The following is a 23,915-nucleotide window of genomic DNA, read 5'->3' as shown; positions in this document are numbered from 1 at the left end:
CTCCCACTGAAAACGTCCAGATGAACAGAATCAACCTTTTGGGATTTACTTACCTGAATGATTGAGCATGCATCAGGATATTATTGAGACTTTACCCTACATTATAAAGTCATTATAAAATCACTTGAGACAACTGTTGTTGCAATTCGTTGCTATTTAAACAAAATATAATTGAACTGATAAGTTGACTACAGGTTAAAGGTCCTAAAACAGACCTCTGGGGGACACCACTTGCCCTGTTAAAGAGTTCAGTTTTGTTTCATATACTGCATGCAAGTATGTGAGGGGCAGGAATGGGGAGATTTTAGTAGTTTTAACAGTAAAAGTTTATCATCGTGTTGCATTCCAGATGTGAAGATCAAATTCCTGTGATAACACTGATCCCGTCTGTCGAGGGCTCAGATTTTCCAATTGGCCTGTTCTGACTGGAACAGAGCGTGATATGGTCGGTGTTTACAGAAGATAATATCTTTATTCATATTCTCTTTACAGTATTGGAAAACAAATGGACAGAAAGCATCTTAATAAAATCTCTCAGAGAAAAACATCAGGGCAAAACATGGGGACGCCCACATTGGTACAAAAATAAACTTTATGGATGAAATGAATACAAACAACACATGTCAATACATTCAAGTGATTCATATTCAGCACAGCAACACACAGGCACAGACTGTACAGCACGACATGAGCGGATTATGGGATCTCTTTTGTACAAAGGACTCGAAACAAAGGGAAAGAGCTCACAGTGGAACCACCAGTGAGAGAAGGACACATCTACACACACATCCTCAGCCTTAGACACGACTGGCCCTCAGGTCGCCCCTGGTCTTTGTGCATAACATAAACAAAAGTATGAGACAATCACACTGTGGTAGCCATGTCTCTGTTTCAACCCTAATTCTTCCAAAAGCCAAAGCTCAGCAGGACTAATATGTAATCATATGTGGAGTGCGCGTGCTTTGATTTGGCACATCGTGGTGCCAGATGGGATAGATTGGACAGTCAGGACATTAAGAACCAGCCCTGCCCGAATCACCGTCTGCTAGCGCCTTCATGTTACTGCAAATGCTGTGTTCCAGTACATGTGCTGCCCTCGTGCCCTGTTTATCTCCCCAGCCGCAGAGAGCTCGCCACATACGTCGCTTATGTAGGCTTTGATTTTTACATTTGCAGCCTTGGCACGTTTTGGAGGCAGCAGTAAACACAGCGCTCATATTTAGCCGGCGCTTCGTCGTTTGCAGAAACACGAACTGACCAAACAGCAGCCAGATCAACTCAGTGTCCCAGATCTGATTTCTGTCCTCGATTTCACAAACCGCCTGGAGGAGCTCGTTGAAAAAACGTCAGGCTTGGACATCGTTTAACCTGCTCCATTCTGTCCTTCCATCCCTGAAATCAAACAAACGATCGAGATTCTTTCAGCTCCAATAAAATGATCTGTGAGGATCTTCTTCTAGCTGTCGCAACAAAGTAAGCTTGCCTTTTCGGAGGCGTTCAAATATTTGGTCTCCGGGACACCGTGAGCTCCCTGTGGGCTGTAGGTACACTGCGAGTTTTTGAAACCTGAGCTTACAGACACACTGCACAGAGCTGATAAAAGCTGGAGAGGCTGAGGATGACCACTGAGGAGTTTGGGGGCTCAAAGCACTGCAGCACATTTGGTCGGTGCGCCAGCAGGTAGCGGGAGGACAATGTGAATCCTGAGAGTTTTATCTTCACAAAGTGCCACGGCTACCACAGAGTGGATCCAGAAAAATAAGCAGAAACACTGAAAAAAACAGTCTGTGAGTCACAATGAACACATTTCAGCTTTCAACTGAAGCTGCTCACATCCAAATATTCATCTGTAATTTCCTGCAGTTCAGATCATAACCTGCTGCAGACGTAATTTGGCAGGAGGGAGTTCAACAATGAAATGACCAGATCTATGTGTTATTAGAAACACGTCGTCTCTGCTCAGTTCTTTGGGAAAAAAAAAAAAAAAAAAAAGGTCAAACAGTTGACTTGACAAAACAAGACTAAACATCGACTCTTCACTTTCTAACAGTCACTTATAAAAACGCTGCATCCTGCACACTGAGCTTCTCTGCTCATTCGATCCATTTAAAATGGCTGCATGGACGATCCTGCTGCACTTTAAGAGTTCCCTTTATTACGCAGGGCAGCGATACACAAACACGGAAAATACTGTCATCAAATTCACTCATTACAATCCACAAATAGACGTTTACAGAGTTCTTACAGCTAAAAATACAAAGTCCACTTCACAATAACGTCACTTTTTTATCGCTTTCATGTTTCTAACGAGGATCCAGCCCTCTGAATGCTAACAACAAACACGACACCTTTCTCCTGCATGAAATGTGCTTTAATACGCTGAGATTTGAAATCCTTAGACACACCATAAACCTCTTTCTGCGCTTTTAGGAGCGGATATGAGCGCACACACCCAGCAGGATGTGCACAGTGTTCAGCACAGCTCCGAGTGTGTGTGAACAGTGAAATGTGGGAGGTGTGTTCAGAGTGCAGAGAGGCAGACTTTCCCGTGATGAAGCTTTCAAAAGTCTGAGCAGTGCACAGCCCGCTGGGTAATACTGTCCATGATTTCACAGCCCTGTCGAGACAGCGAGCACCCTGGGTAGCGTCCCCACAACAGAAGATGAACTTGTGCTGAACTTGTTCTGCGGAGGTGAGCGAGCAGTCCTGAGATGCTCCATCTAATCTGGTGCAGCAAGACTGCAACACTTTAAAGAGTCTAACAAATCAGAGGTGTGTGAAGAATCATTTCACATGCTGCGATCATCTCCCACAGAGTGACGAAGAGATCTGATCTCTTCTGATCACCATGTGAGGACCCTGCCCACACGTCACTATCTTAAAACATCACCTCCTCGCAGCTCCCGTAGTCACTCTCCACCATGCTGGAGCCGTCGCAACTGCGTGGGTTCTGTCCTGCCGGTCGGGTTTGAGGCTGGGCGTGGTTCAGGTTCGGCACCGGCGGCGGGCTGGCCTGCTCAGCGTATGAGGGCATGGCAACGCTGAGGCGCATGCTGAGTCTCTTATAGCCCGTGACGTTGTCGAGGCTGCGGGTGTGCTGGGTGGGGTAGTAGCTGATGGCGGTGTACTCGTTGGGGCACTGAGAGCTCGGAAGAGGAAGACCATCCGGACCCAGGAAGTCATCCAGGTTCTGGTTGCTGTAGCACGGCGGCAGGGGTGCACGGCGGTCGCAGCGGTCCAGCGGGAATGGGAAGCCACCAAATCGAGAGTTCCTGCGGGAGTCCATGGTGGAGGTGGAGTAGGTGTCTTCTACGATGTCAAACTGAGGGAAATCCTGGACCGCTGGACGGCCGTAATAGTCCGGGTCCGCGGGGTAGACTGAGGACAGGAAGCAGAGGAAGAGCTCTGGTTACTGATGGTTTCGCACTCAAACAATCAGCTCAGAAATTCATCACTTACTTCATGCTTTCACCTAAAATGTCCCAGGCAAACACTACCCAGGCCGCTCCTGCTCTTACATTTGATTTACTGCAACGTCATCTATTATCAGCAAGAGCAGCTCGCTGGAAACGAGGGATGAAAAATCCTCACCCACCGGGATGGAGTCAGAACTTTACTACACTGAAGACAAAATGCCAACACTGAACACAGGCCTGAAAGTGGGTTTCAAAAGCTTTAACGATCTGCATATTAAACACTCAGCAGGTGTTTGTGAGGACAGCTCGGCATCCTCAGGCCACCATATTACACTTAGAGGCAGGCGACTGATCCAGAAACATGTCTAATGACTTCCTGAGCAGAATAATCCTCCTTCCTTCTCTACGGCCAAGATTAAAACAATTCAAGGGCAACCTTAAAGATTAGGTCCTCCATCTCTCCGCGCTGTAATCTCGAGCTACGTCTCAACCTTGAAATACTTATTTTGTGATTTCAGGTTCCATCCCGAGCAAAAGTGGCCGTCAGGAGGATTTTTAATCACGTGCAGCAGCTGCTTCAGACTTTAGTTATTTAACAAACAGGAAGTCGGTGAGGAGAGAGGAAAACGTGCCTCTTACGTAACCTTAGCAGTGACTTGGTGACATTTAATCTGTCATGTCAGAGGTCACCGCTCTGAACACACATCTGGTTATGAGCACATGCACAGCGTCGCTCCCACATACCAGGAGTTCATTCATCAGAGCATCACAGATATAGTCATTTACAAAACACCGCCCTCACACCTCTTATTATAAATTATAATATTATCATATAATTATTATTAATATTAAATATCAATAATAATAATTATAATAATCAATAATAATAATTACTGTAAAAACTAAAAGTCTGTAAAATACATAAAAATCTGTTGTAGCTCTGGATGAGCTCTGCGTTTTTACAGTAATCACTGATAAATTTTTAAAAGTTGAAACTTGAATTTGATCACTAATTCAAAAATAAATAAAAAATTTTATTATTAATTATAATAAAAAAGTTCATTAAGGTTAAAATTTTACAAGAAAGAGCTCAACTCATTAGAAAAAATAAAATAATAAGTAAAAAGCCATAAAATGGGACACTAAAAATATAAAAAAATAAAAATCAATATGATGCAATAATTATTTTCTTGTGTCCTTACATCATATTTAACTGTATTCACTCACATAGAGACACACAGTGAAATACACTACAGAGTACATATTAATTAAATTTGCTTACACATAATAAGAGTATAAATGTATCATATAATGAATCAAAGAGTTGCAGCTCTTATTTACTTTTAGCCTGAACTTTGACCTTTACCCCTAAACATGGCTGACATTTTACAGCCCCTGTGACAACATCACAGCTGCTGTGACATCATCACAGCCGCCGTGACATCACGTTTATTGATTTGAAAGCTGATTGATGACAGCTAAAGTAGTCCACACTGTCAGATGTGACAGTGCTGCCATCAAACGGGCTCCTGATCCCGGGTTTCTGAGCCTCGCTGGATGAAGCCTTCAGCAGATGCTTGGGCCCATACTGTCATACAATATGAAAAATGAGAAAATATCAAAGAACACAAACTCAACAGGGCTGCCTTTGTGCTTTTTAATTAGCTTAAAACAGTTCAGATTGATCTGAGCCGCCTTTGAAATCCTCGTTTCGTGATCTTTGAATCTGAGCTATGGATTTAAAGTTGTTCCCAGAAGCTCAAACTCACTTGCCTCCATATGAACTGGATCTTAAAAACGTAAGATAACTCAAAAAATTCGGCAAGACAGAATAAAACTGGCTTATTCATCATTCAGTGTTATTTAGCTCATTATTCGAAGAAATCAGAACGTGTCCTATTATCTGCTAATTAAATCAAACTGCATTCAGCTGAGAGCAGAGAATTCAGAATCTTTACTCAGGAGTTAAAGTCATGAAAACAGGTAGAAAATCATCCTTTTGTAGTCGAGTGGAAACCTGTAAAGCCAGCCTGTGCCTAAAACCTCCGAACGGTGATACCAACACACTAATCATCATCATCATCATCATCATCATCATCAGGAGATGTCCCAAAATGTCCCAGACTGCAGACCCCCGCAGACTCGAGTGCTCAGCAGAAAACAAAGTTGCTTTCCAAAGATTACCACTTCATATTCCTGCCCTTCATCCCCAAATCTCAAAGTAACAGAGCAGACGTGTTTGGCACTTTGCTCAGACAAACTTTAGAGCATCTCCTGCTGTTAGTTTGGTTACTGAGAATACCAAGCAGACTCCCAGCTGCTCGACACAGAGACAAAATGGGACAAAAGAGAAGTGAGGGAAATGCAAAGGAGAGAAAAGGGAAATGCTGGAGAGAAGCCGAGGAGATGATGGGGAAAGGGGGAGGAAGATGAAATGAAAAGGACAGAAAGGAAGGAGAGAGAGGAGAAACGTTACAGATGAGAGAATGAAGTAAACACAGCTTGGCAATGAAAGCCTGACGGCATCTTTAATGGCTCACCTACACCAACAGCATTTGTTCAATAACTCCAATCAGCAGCTCAGGCTAACAGCGCGAGCGGCACCGAAGGGCCTTGGATTTGTAGAAACTGAAACAATGTCACACCTGTATGTATAAAGGTAAACGGGATGGTTCACAGGATGACTTTCTGAATTTTAGGATGCTTACTGACAGATTAATAAAGAACTGATGTAAATTTGTTAGGTTATTTTATCTCAAGATTAGATTGCTTAGATTACTGTAATGTAATCTGATTGTATGAGCCTTATCACGTTCCAAGGCAGATGCTCCCCTGATTCTACTTTTATGGTTACCTTTGAAGTTCTGTAATATTGTTCAGAACGCCTGTGTAATAAATACTGTCGTATTTAGACGGCAGGTAGCAGAGGGTTCACTTTAAAGCTCCCTCTTTGTCTTTCTGTTTCCTACTAAGGTAGAATCAGAGGAAGCTTTCTATCTGAAAATGTTTTCAGACTAAAGTCCAGTTGGGGAGTTGCATCGTTTTTCTTTACCCATGTGTGATGAAAGTCCAGAGCCTCTGGGCCTCATTTATAATCAGTGAAATGACGTGTAAAAGCAAAAATCATAATTGGTGTTAGAATTCACCACCATGGGTATTTGTGCCTGAAGTAGGCGGATCATGTTGGTTTAGGGTTGGCTGCTGCTGAGCTGGAAAGATTCGAGAACTGGGGACAAACAGTTTCCCTGTAGCTGTTTTTGTAAAGTCTGATATTCAAACAGCCTTGAAAAGACCATTAAAAGTAATGAAATTCCCCTTTGGAGGCTTTCTGTCAGGCTTCCAAATCACACAAATGTTTAAGAAGGGCTGACCAAGGGCAAGGCGGTAATCCCATCTCAGGGCTGAATGGGCTGCCATCTACGACTGTGTGCATGTTTTAACTACAGATCAGTGTGGCTGCAAACTTCCACTGATAGATTTTATCCAATACGTCATCCAGAAACACAGAAAACAAATGAAAACATCAAATATCAGCAGCGAGCTCATGATGTTTGGAAGATTACGGTGCTGTGTTCACACCAGCAGTGGTGGCTTTAATCCTCATTCGAGCATAAAATCTTGATGGAGAATTAAAATGAAGTATCAACTCGAACATTAGTGCTGCTTAAACCTGAAGCAGTCCTCGCGAACATATGCTGCCACATCTTTAGGACCAGACTGGACTCTTACCCCTTAAAGACAACATTCGATGACCTCTCCAGCACCCTTAATGACGAGCTCTGACACCTCAGTATATGCCCATAAAGTCATGGTTTGATGATCATTAGAACAGTTTCCAGGTTTTTCCAAGGGTGAGGCAGAGACCACGCTCACGGATACACAGCCAGTCCTTTTGTTCTAAAGCCAGGCCTGACTCGGTTCACAAAAGACATTCAAGGGTTTCTCCCAGTAGGTTTTCAAAGGCTAAAGAGTTAAAGAAAATCCCACCTGACCCCCTCAGAATCAGCCCTTCAAGGATTTTCAAAACCTTCTTCAGGACCTATAGGTGTTTGCTCCGCCTGATGTTTCCAAACTCTTCCACCAATATGTGAAGAGCAGCATTGTTTCCTCATTCACAGGAAAACACTGACCAAAACACAGTATGGCTTCATGAAAATATGAAATACATGAAAATTAGAATCACGTTGTCGTCCCGTGAAGACTTGATATGGAGGTCACTCGGCAGCCTCGGGTGGCGTCACCATTAACAATTAACAGTCTTACAACGAATGAAGTGGCTCGCACAGAAATGTGTCCTTTCCTCTGCTCGTAAGGTCGAACAGACGAACGACCTGCCAGCCGGGTGCTGCCTGGGGCATGACAAATGGCATGATGGCATGACAAACACCCGATCTGCCTCTCTTCATCTGTCTGAGCAACATGACCACGGACGCAGGACTCACAGCTCGGTGGTATGGATCGCTTACAGACAGAGGAGCACGACAGCAGGAGAGGGAGACAAACGTGGAGGCAGACGCTGGCTTCACACAGGAGCGTTATCTTATCGGCCATCCTCACGGTGACAAAGCAGGAAAATAAAGAGTTACACTGCTCTTAGGAAAATCCTTTTCATGGTAGAATAAAGGCCACCTGTTTGAGCTGTTCACAACCTGAATTACTCAAACTGCTTCATGAAAAAGTTCAGGAGAGGACGACGACAACTCCACACCTGAACTCAGGTGTGCAAACGGGACAGAATAGTCGGTGTGACACTGATGGTGGGGTTGAGTTGGCACATCACATCTTCATGTGATTTCCACTTAGACGTGTTGTTAAACATCCAAATAAAACCCTGAAACTGGAGCTGCTCGAACCGCACAGCAGCTATTTTATATGATTATTTATATTCCATATAAACCAGTAAGCAGGACAACATGCAGGAGTTACACTTAACTGTTGTTGAGGAATTTAAGGTTAAGTTCTTTTTTATGATTGTTAATAGAATTTATTTCCAGGGGAAACACCACTTTTGGGCTCATGCTGTGTTGCTAAAGTTGAACCATTACTGCAGCTAATCAGTGTCGTCTGTGACAGCAGCTGATTGGACGAGGAGATAACGTCCTTCATTTTGCTTGAACTCACAAATGTTGCTGCCTGCGAGCTCCAGGTCGCTGCTGTTCAGTATTTGCTAGCAGCAGCTAGCATTTAACATGGCGGTCTATGTGGATGCTCTTTGTGACTTCGTTTATCAGCAGCTTGGTGGAAACTCAGCTTCGTGTTTAATGTGTATGTATGACGTTTGCTCAGAGAAACCCCTGGGACAGACTACAGTGTCTCTTCTGACCTTTTATGTCAGGACTGAAAATGCTGCGGTGACTTAGATGGCATCTCTCCAAACGATTTTCCAGTCGGATTATTTGAAACTCCAACGCCGTCTTATTAAAGAGTCAGAGTTTAATTATTTCCCTGAGGACATCAAAGTCTTCTTTAAAACAGACTCCATGCTTCCCTGCATCGATCACAGCAGGGATGCCGGTGTTATCTGCATGCCTGTCCAAACACCTTCTCTTGTACATTTATGTTATGCTTTTTGTGTCCTCTATCAAAAAAATCCCACACAGCTTCAGACCAAAGCTGCAAGATGTCCACAGTGATATTCTACACAAGAAGAAGAAGAATGTGACCATCAGGGAGCCTTTACCCCGACGTCTGTTCAGCCAGTGCCATTAAAATCCAAACCCCTGCCACTCTCAGAGAGTTTTATATTTTAGTCATGCTGTGGAAAATCATCGGCCAGTCTTTAGTTTAAAACAGAGAGTAAAATAAAAACAGCCTAAAAGAAAGAAAGCGTGTGAGGAACGTTTCCCTTCAACTCGTTTCACACAACATCAACAAAATTTCTATCTACAATAACTTTTAATATTTAATCAAGTCACGAACATTTTACATTCATGCTAAGTCTGTTTTTTTCTCTAAGCAGCATCATACGATGGATCTTTGAGTCTGAATAAAGTGCAGCACTGTTAAACTCCCCAAAGTGCATTGTGGGTAAACTTTCATGGATCACATCAGCAGGCGGGACAGGTGGCTGCTCAAAAAGACCTTTTACTTCCATCTGATACCAGGATCATCTCGTATCCCTGCTTCCTATTTTTTTTAAAGCAGTCAGTGTTTAGCTGTCTGAATGTGGCTCACAGCTGTAAAACGCAGAAACAGCGAGGTTTCATCAGAAAGTCTCCCAGCCCCCCAATTCAAACCAACACTCACCCTCATAGTCCAGGTCCCAGTGGTTCTTCCTGATGGAGTCGTTATCAGAGCTCGATGGCGGCCTGACAGGAAGGTTGGGAGCAACGCTGCACACGACCGGCCCCTGCGTCTTTGGAGACCCGCCCGCTGACGAACCGATCTGGCTGCGTGGACGTAGCGATCTGAACGGTGTGTGGTCGAGGTCATTGGTTGGGCCGACCAGCGAGCTCATCTCAATGGGGTTGACTTCCTGGGAGTTTGCTTTGAGGCTCTTGGCTAGACTGGACTGTAAGTACCTGCAGGTGAAGCAGCTGACGTTAGAGATTTTATAAGATCTGATGGAATACGTTGGGGAATAACTTCAGAAACAAAAACTCTTACCCGTTGGAGTCCTGGACGCAGACGGGTTTTTTCTTCTTCTGCTGAACATGTCGTTTCCTGATGCAAACAAAGACGCCGACCAAGAAGACTAATCCGAGCACACCGGCACCAATCTCTATGATCTCCACGTATCCAAACGATGGATTGACCTGAAGGACGGGAAAATGATTAAAGTTTGATCTGCTGCCACTGAAGAAGAAAGAACGTTAAGGTCACGTGTGTCTGTCGTCATGACTGACCAGAGGCAGCGGCTCGCAGTGGATGGCACCCATAGTGACTTTACAGCCGAACCCTTGAGGACACACGTTGGGTGAACAGCCTGTGTCCTGGCACCTAAAAGGTTAAAGGGAGACACATTAAAGCACTTTCAGAGGATGGAAAACTAAAATATGCCAAAAAAAACAGCAAACTGTGAGTGAAAAGAACCAAAACTCTGATTTAAACTTTGCACTCCTCACATTCAGTATCATCTCCTTGGGCACCTCTGGACTGATTTTCAGTCCCATTCTGATCTCTTACACCCCCAAAGCTCACAGAGCAAACATCAGCTTTAGTTTCAGAAGGACCTGAATTTCATGTGACTGCATCCACAGTTTTTAACTCTGTCTGTCAGCATTCACTTGGTTGTGCAGAGTACTTCGCCCCTGGCAGAGACCTGGCTGATCCCTCTTTATGTGGGACGTCCCACACTGTGATTAAAGTGTGCTGAACAGACACTTTTACCATCTTTTCCTTTTTCAATGTAAAGGTGTCTGATTTTTTGCACTTATTATTTTTTCACGTCACAAGATGAAGAATGATCACATGACGTGCAGACTTAATTTAACGCTACTCCAACACAAAAAGGGAAAACAGGTTAGAAAACTCTCAGATGAACACCGTGCTAATCCAACCTAGCGACATGTCCTACATTTAGTTATCTAGGATGTGGTAGGTGGAGCCCCGTTCAGAGGAAACCATCCAAATTAGCTTCACCTGCTAAAATGTCCAAAAGTGAAAATCCGGTCAAAGTATCAGTTCGGACAGCAGTCATGATTAAAGCGGTCCAAAAGTGTACAAGGAGATGAACCTGAATGTAAGTTTGCCCAAACATAATTCAGGAACGAGAGTTCTCGGGGCTGTAGATGAACTGTGTCACATGAGCGTGCCTCCTCTGCAGACTCAGCTTTCACAGATTTGAGAAGAAGTTGACCCTGTTTGATTAAAGCACATCTATCTCTGAGGCAGAGAGCAGAGACAAACAGATGTGATCAGCAATTCCAGATGTGTGCAGCTGCAAGTCTCCAAACAAGGCCGGGAGGTTGACGGTTTTAGAAGGCCTGGTGAAGGCAGGATGTGCTTTTGTGAGCAGGAAAAGAATGAATTTATGTTGGAAATGAAATGAAAAAATGATAAAAGATTCCTGTGATAGCCGCACACAGCAGCTCCTGTCCCTCCTCAGCTGGGCTTCTCTGCTGATGAGACTGCCCAAACTCCAGAGTTTCCTCTTTGGTCCTGAAACCTGTCTGAACAAGCGCTCATTAGCGGAGAGGAGCACAGAGGTGGAGGTTAAATTGGCTGATGATCCTACAACCTTCACACCTGGCATGGGCACGAAACACCACCCTGAGACCCTGCTGGCACAGCTCTGATTGCTGAGTGCTGGAGCGGCAGCGCACACACAAAGCCGGCACTGTGTTTTCCATAAATGTGCCCGCAGCTCCGTTCATTTCCCCGGTGCTCGGGTCCCCTGCTGTACTTCACTCAGAGTGTATCCCGTCAGCGCTTTGCAGAGAAAAATATGTTTCCTGTTATTATCTGAAGGAAGACTTTGGTTTGGAGACCAGAGGAACGTTTCTGAATGACTTTGGACAAAATTTCCTCTTGTGTGCTGGTGACAGCTTGATAAAATATCCCTGCATGTTTTCCTAAAGCAAAAGTACGCCGCCTGCAATTACCATCCGGTAGCAGCCATTTTTCATTCAGCGAATTAAACCAAACCCACCTGGAAGAGGGACGGTGGCTCAGAGCCGCGGGGATCGAAGCAGCTTTAATGAAAGGAAGGAGATGCAAATGTGGCCGTAACTCTGCGAGGGGGTGGCCAAGCGAAGATGAGCATGTGTGTGTGTGTGTCAGACTGGGTTTTATGTCTTTAGTTTCAGTTTTTATTTATTTTCCCTCAAAATGTCAATTTTAGTTTGTTTTTATTCGTTTCACCGCTCTATAAAAAGAAAAAAATAGCCCAGAAGTAGATCCAATGGCCTGGTATGGGACAACTTGTCTCCAAACGGTTGCAGTGTGACTGCAGTCGCACTCAGACAGATTGGCAGATTTGAAGGTTTGCAAATAATCATTGTCTAACTTATAAACGCAGACATTTGCCAACATGTTGCAGTCAGTCAGCACCCCGTCGCTCTGCAATCGGGGGCTCGACTCAGCGGGTTGCAGACTGGGTGTAACCTGATTGTACTCGAGGGTAAAAATGAAGGTCTCGATGCACCAAGGTCACTCTGAAGACGGCGGCTGACTGTGAGTGGTTGCAGACCTGGTCTCCAACTCTGAAGTGACCATTCCAAAGGTTTAGTTTTCAGTTTAGTTTCAGTGACCAGCTGTGTGACAACATTGGTTTGTTATCACTGGAGTATGCTTTTTGCACAGTGGCACATGTGCAGCAGCAGCTCTCTAAAGCAAATATCTAATCAGCCAATCACGTTTTAATGCTCAAAGAGGTTGTTGCCATGGTCTCAGTATCTGATGCACAATTTTATCTTTCCTCTTCTCGATTATTGTTGTAGGATCTTTCATGCACTTGAATCTTGGTCTCTCTTTTTGGTTTCCACCCTTTGTCTGAGATAAGTAGTTATCACTTTTGCCTGTTTGTTTGGTCTTTGAGGACATTTTTAGTTTAGTCAGTCCTTAAAAGTCAAGTAGGTGATCAGAAACCTGCACACTATAGATCCTCGAGTTGAGAGGATGATGCGACAGGAATGGATCTGTATCACTCAGGGATGGGCCCAGACGAAGAAATTATGAAGAATAAGGATAAACTCTGTGCTTACATTGATTTGACGGCAAAGGCAGGCTCCACTGTACCTAATAAAGTGGCTGTGATGGTTGAAAGCATCAGTGAATGAGGTGTGTGTGTGGACGTGCCTACCTTGCGTCATGGTTGTCCAGCGAGCAGTTGCACAGGTAACCTTGATCCATGGGCATGCACACCCTGCCGTGGGTGCACGGCTGGGAGGCGCATGGGTTGTCGGTCAGCTCGCACCGGGTGCCGTGGAAGAGTCCCGCACACCTGCAGCGCGGCTCTGCAGAGTAAATAAAACACACCCAGACATCTGAGACAAGAGCGACTGATCAAAGCCACAGCGAGTCTCCCCTACAGGCACGAAATAATCAAAGCAAAGGTCAGCGAGATCTGTCCGGAGAGTGCAGCACCATGTTGATGTTTAAAGGGAAAAATTGCACAAGGTTTATTCTCTCATGGATAACTGGCAGAAAATAACACGTGGAATCGAGTTGAGCAGCAAACATGTTTCATCAGCCAGAATCAGAGAGGGAAGCCACCAGGATGAGGAAGCAGGGATCAAGGACACAGGCTGAGGTCACAACTCTTCCGTTATCATGCGACTAATCTACAATCTAAACTCACTTCTGTACTTGTCTTAATCTGTGAGTGATAAAAATGAAACTTTCCTGATTTGTAAAGGACAGGAAGCAGGCGAGGATTTAGGGTGGGGCTATGCTATGATTGACATGTTGATACACTTGTTTTTACCCAACCGGTCTCTCAGATGGGGTCACCTGAATGTTGGGGTTTTCTCTGTATTATTGTCTTTACCTTACAATACAAAGTGCCTTGAGACGGCTGTTGCTATGACACTGTGAGATGGGGACAGAAAAAAATCATATTTGTTTCAATAGTTTCATAAAATCTTGCAAACTGAACGTTGCCCTGCAGCTGTACTGAGGCTGATTCTTCATTAAAAGCTTTACTTCCACCACCTGCAGGCACAAAATTTTTGTGTTTTCCTCCTAGTGATTAGATAAAAATGACTGCAGGAGCAAAAACAGCAACTTTTCTTTTAAGTTTAATTTTTTTATCTTTTGTTTTCGGTTGTTCGAATCCTCCTCAGAGGAGGAGCAGAGGAGGACAAATGGAGCTGAACCTCCTGAGGAGCCCCTCAGCTCCAATGGGTGTGGGTTCCTGCTGAATTGGTCACATGCTATCTGAAGGCTCAGAAAGTTCAGTGATGTTCGGCAGCTTTGGTGATTATTTGAGGCAGCGCATGAGGAAGAAACGTGTCACCAGGTTTGGCTCACTAATGCGTTTTTAATGGTTGTGGGACAGCAATGGCGCTCCCGGGCTGGAGATGGAGATGGACACACAAACAGTAGCAGTTAGTTTGGAGAAGCTCGTTAAGTTTCTGAGCGCTGAGAGTTTGCTGCAGGGCGACGGCTTCTCTCCGCAGGTCTGCAAACCCTGAGCTGTCACACACTTTATTGTTGAACTAAACTATATGACTCACTACTGGACGTCCTCTCTGCGAGCCCCATGTTCAGACACGTTTGGTGATGTCTGATCAGCTCCCTGTTAGAAACTCTGACTGAAATAAAAGCTGCGAACATTAAAGCTCTTTCGGCGAAATATTAACACCGTCTGTGCACGGACCTTCACGGATTCACTCAAACCAGAAGCAGCTTCAGTCCCGTCCATCTCCATCTCCTCCTCCTGTGGTACTTCACTTGTTCTCCTTTTTGTACTTTGGTTACTGAGTGTCTGGTTACTGAGCTCACATTGTTTGTTTTTTTATCTAATTTTAAAAAGTCACCATAACAAAAATTCTAATTAAACTAGGACTGAGTTTTTCTGGCTCTCGTACTTGGTTATGTGCTACCAGGTACTCATAAAAACAAAAGAACACACACTGTGTGGTATTTCCTTATGTTTTGGCACATTTTTCCTGCTTTTATTTTGGCGGGATAAACTGGAGGCTGAGAGGACGTTAAATGTTGTAAGAGCCCTGAGCTGGACTTGGGACGTTGGCCCTGAAGTGTGGACATTTGTGTCTGTCTCAAGAAGTTCTGTGCAGAATCTCGAAATTTCGGTTTTATTTTTTTACTTTCAATAAAATCTCGTTTTTGGCGACTCACCTCCCGTGGCGTCCTCCTCACAGACACCTCCGTTCTTGCAGGGGCTGCTGTCGCAGACTCCTCCCCCGCTGCAGCACTGGTACACCCCAAACACCCTCCTGCTCCCTGACCCCCTCCACTCCGCCGAGTCGCCTGCTCTGATTGGCTCCCCATTGAGCTCCAGGCCCTCGAGGCAGCCGCTGAAATTATGCGGCTGTTGGTGGAGCTCTGGAGGAGAACCAAAGAGCAACGCTCCATGGGAGCGCAGCATCCGGCACGGCTCAGCCGAGGAGGCGAACGCCGGATGCTGCCAGTCCAGGGTCAGCCTCAGCGAGGAGGAGTTGACCTCCAGCAGGACGCTGTGCCAGCGGCCGTCCGACACCATATGAGAGCCGATCAGCAGTGATCCGGGTGTGGCGGTTCCACATCTGTACCTGAAGAGCAGCTCTCCGCCGGTCAGCTGAGGGAGGAAGACAAAGGTCAGTGAGACACATGCACGAAAACCAGAGAAGAATACGTCTGACTCCGTTTCTAAGTGTAAGTCTTTGACTCTTATTATTTTCTTTCTTTCTGGGGAGAAGAAACTGTTAAATGAACAAAGAATATTATTTAACATTATGTTTGGAAGCAGATCTGACGTTTAATGCTCCTTTCAGATTCGTTTCAGTGGTTCCATCACTCAATGTTGATTTTGTAGTTTGTTAGAAAACATCTCAAAATACTGCTTTAAATTCATCTTCATTCATTTAGACGCTCGTGTTGTGACTTATGTTTCACATTTTTAATGAATGCCAAAAATGTCTCTAAGTTTAGACAGATGGGGTCAAAAGTCCTTCACCGTGTCATGCTGTGCACTGAGCGGCCTCTCAAAGTTTCTGCACACTCAGCGTTCCCAAAGCCAGGTCATGTTTTCTACATGTAACACCGCCGTACTCCAACTTCCGAGGAGCATGGATGTTTTGGCCTCGCTGGTCGCTGGAGGCCGGGATGCATTATTGATAGCTGCTGTGTCTGTTTCGGTGTGCTCCTGTCTTTATTTGCAGCCCTCTGGAGCGTTCAGGCCATCCTTTGGGTGATGCTGCTCTGCTCTCTGTCGCTGCCACATGTTCGCTTTGCTTTCTTGTGGCAGTAAAAAGCTTCAGCACTGATTCATATCGGAGGGGCCGGACCTGCAGGATTCTTCTCATGGATCAATGACAGCCCACGGGGCTGAAGGAGGGAGCTGAGGCCTGAATCGTGCTGCTTGTCTTTAATCTTTTTCACGTGCATTCCTGTGACTCCGGGTGTGATTTATGGCAGCCGTGTGAGGGAGCTGAGGCACGCTGAGGCACTCTGATGCACTCGGGCTTTTACAGCATCAGCGCAGCACGAGTCGAATCCCGCTCCTCAGAGATTTCAGCTCTGCAGCATCAGTGCTTCGCCCCTCTATAAATCACAGCCTTTCAGTGCTGCTGGTAAACTGGAGAGTGCCCACAGTGTGTGATGTGTGTTGCGGCTGCACGCAGGCAAACTGCAGCGCTGGTGTCAAACCGAGACAAAGAGGGAGAAGGCCGAGCTCAGGCCAAAGAAGGAAAACTCACCAATCTGACGCGCTTCAAACATTAAAATAAAAACTTTAAGTTTCCAACTTTTTAAAAAGAGGAAAAACCCTCGCACACGCACCTTTCCCTGCGCTACCGTTAGCTCATATGGCAGGAAAACAAATGCAGAGAGATCTCGAACACTTATGAGCATTACTTCATTCACTGCTCAGTTTCATCATTAAGGGGGGGTTCTTCCTTCCCACAGTCGCCAAGTGCTTGCTGAGAGGGGGTGGTCTGAATGTGGAGGTTTTGTGTATTATTGTGGGGTCTTTACCTTACAATACAAAGTGCCTTGAGATGACTAGTGTTATGATTTGGTGCTGTGTTAATTAAAGTGAGTGAATTGGGGCTAGATTTCAGCTTTGCTCACACTTGTGATCCTGTGTGTCTTCACTTGGACGGGGACAACAGAGGTATGTAAGAAACTCAAAGAGGCTCCTTGCATCAGGACTGAGTCTGGGTTTTGAGAAGAGCTGCACAGCCAGAAAGCTGCATACCTGTCCAGTCGAGCTACTTGACAGGCAGTGTGCATCCTCACATCCTGGATATAAATCCAGTCTTTTTGAGGAACGCTAGTCTTTAACAGTTTGCAGAATTCAGGTGATGACTGAGCATTTGGGAGAGAATTTTGGGAGGATGAAAGGCAGCAGTTCAGACTGCTCAGCATCAGGCTGAGGCTAAACACTGATGTCACTAACGCGATGTTTATCAGGAGCGATGCTCTCACATTTAGCATAAAAGCGCATTAACTTTTGTTTACTCTTTTAGGGGATAAATAGTGACTCAACCTGGGAGACATGTAATTACATTTTCACTCATATGGTCCTCAGAGTATTGGACATATTCATCACTTTTCTGTGGGGTGCCTTTCCTCCTCCCGTGCACCGATGTTGATCTTCCTTAAAGAAGGATTTTCAGTCCCGCTGCTTCCTCACTGTAAGAAGTCCTTAGTCTTCAGTGTGAAGGTCCTCCTTCTAAACCAAGCCTCCTCGATGTTTCCGTAGCAGTTTGGGTTTCATGGGGTAGGCTTGCTAACCCTACATCACAGCCTTCTCAGTTCTCAGTTGTTCCTAAAGGAATATAATCTCCCCAGAGTTTCCTGGTGTGCCCCAGTCTCCTCCCAGCTGGACAGGAAACACCTCCCCTGAGAGGCTCCAGAGTGGTCAAATGCCGCCTATCTCCTGTCTTTAAAGCTGAGCCCAGCTGCCCGTCAGGGAATTCCATGTCTGGCACCGCCAGCTCATTCTTCAGGTTGGAACGCAGACTGACCAATTAATTGACAGCTTAGCGCTCCTTTTCTTCAGTTCTGTCAATCACCTCCTCCGCTCTGATTGCGGAGCAAAGTGAGTAACAGAAAGGCCAGAGCCTCGCCTGCCGCAGACCCACACTGGTGGAATTTAATAAAACAAAAGGACGACTGCTGAATGAGACTCTGAGCAGGATTCCCTCCTGCTCTCTCATCGGGATAAAAGCCTAAACTGACATTTCAGGCGTTTTGTGTCACTGCAGAAACACTGACTGTGTGTGGAGCGCGCTCACTGACACTCCTCATCACACAGGAGTGACACATCACCTCTTCCTGTTCTACACTTCTCACCCTGGCAGCTTTTCATCCACACGCTCACACATTTCCATTTCAAAAGAGCCGAGTCCAAGCGCACGCGTGCAGAAACAAAGAAATTAGCGGCAACAAACAGGTCTGAAGGTGAGCGTGCGTTTCCTGTCCCACAGGTGTGAAAGCTGACAGAGAATACTGATGAGGTGTGGAAGAATACACTCATACGCACATCAGCTCAGTCCTCCCGGGTAATCAGGTGTATGAATAGCGCCTCGTATGTTCAGGAAGTTTCTCTGAACCAAACCCAGGTGAGGGAGCTCTTGCTGCTCAGAAATTCTTTTTGAAGCCATTTCTGCTCATAATGAAGCGAGCAGGGACCGAGATCCAAAGCCCAGGAAGGAGAACCCCGAGAAAGGCTGAATGGTGCTTTTGAAATTTCCTGAGAATGAGAGCGAGTGAATATTGAGCCGGAGAACTCATAGAGGAGGAAAGCACAGGAGGGGAAATGTCATCAAGAGATTTCAGTCTTCAATTTCTAATCCATCAAACCAGGTTTGGGTCACGAGTTATCTGTTCATTATTCTCATTATTTTCTGTCAGCTTAATAAAGCTTCCTTGTACTGCTCCATGAACCGAGGCAATAAATGTTGGAGATTTTTCTTTTTTAAGTTCAGAAACTTGCAGCCTGTGAAACTCTGCAGGTCGGGGGGCAAAATATCACCTTACTCCATCCTCTTATCCTTGTCAGGGTCGTGCGGGGGGAGTCAATCCTGGCTACCAAAGGTCTAGGGTACACCCTGGACAGGTCACTAGTCTGTCACAGAGACAGACAACCAGTCGCACCTATCCTGTCCTCACTAACTGCATGTCTTTGGACTGTGAGAGGAAGCCTGAGTACCCGGAGAGAACCCATGCATAGCTTCCAGGATTTTCCAAACTAATGACTCCAAAGGGTCAAAACATACATTTTTCCTCCCCACTGTCACCAAGCGCCAGCTCATAGGGGCTGATTGTTACTTCACAGAGTAGAGTTACCCAAGGTGAGCGTTGCTGTGATCTGGATGTGAACTAGATCCACATGTGGACGATGGTTCCAGTTATCTGCTCCACACTCACACATCGAGATGAAATACAGTTCCTACACAGACGTGCACAATAAGCAGCGTGCTCGCATTTTCCTCTTTTACAGAGTCAAGCAGGTAAGAAGACATGCGTGTCTCTGTTGCTGCTGTCCTGAGACACAATGAAAGAAAAGTGCAGCATTTGGCGGAACAAGGATTTCTGATTCCTTCATTCACAGGAAGTTTCCCCTGAGCTGGGCATCTCTTTGTAACTGTCAAATGTTTAGTGGAGATATCATCTGAATTTCAGGAGCGGGACCACTCCTCCTTCACGCCCCCTCCGGCCTCAGGCTATAAAAGCCCCCCTTCTCCAATACCTGCTGTTCTCATCTTCATGCGAACACCCCTCGTCGTCAGACGCCTCGCAAAATTCTAAGAGCTTGATTCCTACTCACCCTTCGGCTCATCATCATGGATTCCCTGTCGCTCAGCCCATCGGACCAAGACCTCACTCTTTCGCTACCTGATTTTCCCGAGGCAGTCCGGGATCTGCAACCTAAACTTCCTAGTGGAGCCGCCACGGAGAGCCCGATTACAGCCGGCCGTCTGGCACGCCTTCCAGCAGCCGTCCTCGCCGGGCAGCTGTCAGGTCCGCCGTTTGCATCCCCCGGAACTCCTCTCTCCGCTCCATTCAACAATACAGCGGCTCTGGTCGCTCCCCTTCCCGGCGAAACTACAACCTTTGAACTGCTACTAGAGGAATATCCACTCCCCGTAAAGTTCACGGCAGAGCTCCACTCCGCATCGCCCTGAGGCGTGTCTCCAGCCCCACAGAGCTTCCCGGAAATACGATCCATCTCAGCGGTCAACTCCGAGGTTGCGCCCCCGTTCCCACGCTCCGGTGAGGTATCCCAAAGATTCTTTGCCGACGAAGATCTCCGACTAGACCGTCACCCGTCTCCAACGAGTTTTGAAAGAGAGAGGCATCTGCTTTCGCTGATCCGATAACAAGGCTACATTATTCCGTTTCTTCTTAACATCTCAGCGTCCCCGCTCTCATTCACTGAACAGAGTTAATCCTCCTCCGGGCACAAATATCCCACCCCGACGACGTTCAGCTCTACACAGATGCCGCCCCTTCTGCCGGCTGTGGGGGCTATTACGTTCACTTCAGCTTGGCCTCCCGAGTTCCGTCAATATATCCACGAGCGGTTCCTGCCTTCGTCAGCCGTTTACGAAATTTACCCGGTAGTCATCGCAGCCTCACTGTGTCATGAATAGTCAAAAAGATCCATCCTCAACGTCGGCGCAGTCGACATAATCAACAAAGGCCGAAGCAATTCCCCTTCCATCATGCCCTTCATGCGGCGGCTCACGTGGCTATCAGTCACCCACCAGTTCCTAATCAGAGCAGAACACATTCCAGGCCATTTCAATTCCATTGCTGACTCCCTGTCTTGTCTCTCCCTCCAGACATTCAGAGCCTTGGCCCCCCACGCAGAGGCAGCTCCGACCCCCGTTCCTCCATTTTCAGCCACGACGTTCGAGATCTAAACCCTAGCATCACAGAACTCATCAGCATCTCCCAAGAAGCAATTATAAACAGTCTTGCAGTCCCCTTCGAGGCCTTCCCCAAACCGCAGCACCAGTTCATGCTTCCTCATCCCTCATCGTTACAGAGGATGTGGTTCCAGCTTGTGAAACGGAGATATCATCTGAATTTCAGGAGTGGGACCACTACTCCTTCACGCCCCCTCCGGCCTCAGGCTATAAAACCCCCCCTTCTCCAATACCTGCTGTTCTCATTTTCATGCCCCTCTCTTCCTTTCCTTCAGATATTCACAGATATGACCTGATGCTTCACTTCATCCCCACTCACATCATCGTAAATACCGATATTTGATTTGCTCCTGTGTGCCAGCCGCTGTGTCTGTGTGTGTGTGAAGTATCTGATACCCGCCGAGCCGCTGGTCTGTGTTCTTCTCACTGCAGTGAATCTGGGTCAGTACGCCTGTTTTTTGGCGTCGCTGACATTTTAGATGACGCTGCCTTCTTCGGTGTGAAATTCCAGCGATGTCCCGGACCTCTGTGAGCTGACGAGGCAGGCCAGCGTGAGAGTGGAGTTTGTTGTGGAGATGTTCAGCTTTCTTTAGTCACTGCTTTGAAATAAAACTCCGTACCACCATGCTGGTTCTCCCGACAAATCGAGAGCATATCAGTCATTCCTTTCTTGTATCTCTGCGTGACGGGTACTTTTACGTGCTCGAGTCCTAAATGCCTGATTGAATTTCAGATGCGGTCCTGAATAGCTGACCTGCATGAAGCTTCTACGCTGGCTGAGGAGATGCTTGACACAGGTCCTGGTTTGATCCGGTCATGTGACCCCTCTAATCCGCTGCAATGACTTTAGTGTATTTAACGAAGCCACTCGAGCATTTCTGTGAGCTTCTCTCAGAGTCAGAATAAATTGGAACAAAGTGCATTCTGGGTAACCTCTCACACAAAACCCTACACTACAACAGCGTTCAACAGGATCAGGCAGACATAATTCATCGCACACTTCTGAAACAGTGAGAGCTCAGATGTGTTCTCAGGAAAACTACATCAGCTGTAAAACCAAAGATGTCCGGCTCTCTGATGACAGTGCCGCAGATGCATCCGTACCTGTAAAGCTCCCCAGCCAATGCTGCTGTTGGTGGACACAATGACGCCCTGCTTCTGGATCGTCTTGAACCTCAGCGACAGTTTGAAGTCCTGGTTGTCCTCGTCCATATGGTGAAGGTACCTCAGGTAGGACCTACTGTCGAACCTCAGCGCTGACTCTGAGACATAAACAGAGGAAACACAAGCAGAGGTCACACACAGAAGAATGAGCTGGCCAGGCGTTTGCCTGGTTCATCCTCTCTTGAGTAAATGTGCAAATCATCTGATTTTTATTTTTGGATGACTTCTACAACTTTTGTCTTTCAGACTTTAACCGTGTCAACCATGACGGCGCCACCGCGGCAAGCTTCAGAGATCAGAAATCATATGTTTGTCTCACCAAATCAGCTCAGCATCCACCAATCTTTAATAATCCTTATCTGTGTTAAAAGGCGGGGCTCTTTTGATGTTTTTACACCTTCAGATGAAACGAAGAGGCAACCTGATTGTCATGTGTGATCTCTGATCTGACAGAAAATTTATTTGATGTTGTTACTGGAAAAGGAAAAAAACTGAGCAAAGAGTCAGGCACAGACGTCAACAACCAACCACGAGTCCAGCGGCAGCAACCCAGAGCAAATAAGAGTCACGAGCAAATTTCTCTTCTGCTTTTGTTTTTTAGTTGTTCAAAGATGAAAGTTTAATGACGCCTGTGGGGAGGTTTACTAACAACACCAAAGTGGATCAGAGCCCAGGAACTCTGATTTTTACTATTTTTCTAAACTGAAGTTTGTGAACTTTGACCTGCTGGAGAAACACGCGGCAGCAGTTGGATTTGGACCTGCAGTGTGGCACATCCAGCACAAAACTCAACCTTTACTGGTTTTAAGAGCAGAGGGGTAAAAAGTAGAGTAAGACATGGTGGTGATGAGAAGAGCCAGCAGATCAGCATTCCAGAGGAAAACCCCCTGCAGCCATAATCCGTACAGGAATGCCTGCACAAATCCCAATGTGGCCCGCTGCTCAGGTGTAATGGCGGTGCTGAGGGAATACTGACAGTATATCTGGGAATTTAGCATCTGGGAATTTACTCCCTCAGTTCAGTTTGTGTAACCGGTAAGAAGAAAGCAGGGAGGCTGAACCACATGATGCACCAGGACAGGCTGACACTGGTGAGAATATTTACCCTCCTCATCCTCAGATCTCAGGAAGAAAAGGACGAAACTCCAGCTGCACACACTGCAGCATGAAAAGATAATTTTCTCTGCAGCTGTTTCAATATGGAGTGAGTTCAGGGGTTAGGAGGTCAGTATACTCGTCATCATAACACAGCACGTAAGCATGCAATATATATATAGTCTTCCAGGTAGAGACCCTACAACGATATTCACTTTAAAGCCACCAGCCTCCACGAACAGAAACCTTGCTTAGAAGCCTAGTCCTACACGTGTGACAGAGGACTTAATAAAAAGCCGAACTGGCCTCACGTCCGGTTCGCTCAGTTACACCACAGCTGAATAACCCAGGAGGACGCTGTGCCCTCTGTGGATGTTCAGTCACATGACTGTACTGCAGCAGACTCATCCTCTACTGCAAACCTGCAGGTCTGAACTTTTCGATTCAAACATGCTGCTCTTCAGAAGATGTCAGAAACAGCTGCTGCACCCTGTCAGCTCATATGCACATACACTCTGAGTACAGACAGACAGGTGGACGTACCGTTGCAGGGGCAGGCGCTCTCCCAGGTGTGCTGCGGGGTGATGTAAGCAGCTCTGGCGGTGGTGAAATGGCCCAGCCTCTCTCCTGACAGCCGTACAGAGTTCCTGCAGCCTCGCGGTGGGCAGCCGCTTCCCAGACAGCCGTTGTGACTCACCCTCAGGATGCTGAGGCTCAGAGAGTCCTCGATGTTCGATATGATGCCTGCACCAAAGAG

At 46.2% G+C, this 23,915-nt stretch overlaps 1 protein-coding gene across 1 annotated transcript in view; it reads right to left on the bottom strand.

Moving 5' to 3' along the window:
- Positions 1–452: 452 nt before the first annotated feature.
- The window catches only part of fat2 (FAT atypical cadherin 2), a 97,729-nt gene continuing 74,266 nt past the window's right edge, over positions 453–23,915 (bottom strand). The window contains exons 22-29 of the mRNA XM_031746293.2: positions 23,702–23,902; positions 22,004–22,161; positions 15,159–15,597; positions 13,159–13,312; positions 10,262–10,355; positions 10,023–10,171; positions 9,663–9,937; positions 453–3,378 (exon numbers count right to left, since the gene is read on the bottom strand). Of these exons, the coding sequence (XP_031602153.2) occupies positions 2,879–3,378; positions 9,663–9,937; positions 10,023–10,171; positions 10,262–10,355; positions 13,159–13,312; positions 15,159–15,597; positions 22,004–22,161; positions 23,702–23,902 (1,970 nt within the window). The 3' untranslated portion in view covers positions 453–2,878. The remainder of the gene's footprint in view (positions 3,379–9,662; positions 9,938–10,022; positions 10,172–10,261; positions 10,356–13,158; positions 13,313–15,158; positions 15,598–22,003; positions 22,162–23,701; positions 23,903–23,915) is intronic.

Source organism: Oreochromis aureus, linkage group 2 (genome assembly GCF_013358895.1).
Source record: "Oreochromis aureus strain Israel breed Guangdong linkage group 2, ZZ_aureus, whole genome shotgun sequence".
Classification (NCBI taxonomy): domain Eukaryota; kingdom Metazoa; phylum Chordata; class Actinopteri; order Cichliformes; family Cichlidae; genus Oreochromis; species Oreochromis aureus.
This window is presented reverse-complemented; position numbering and strand designations above follow the sequence as displayed.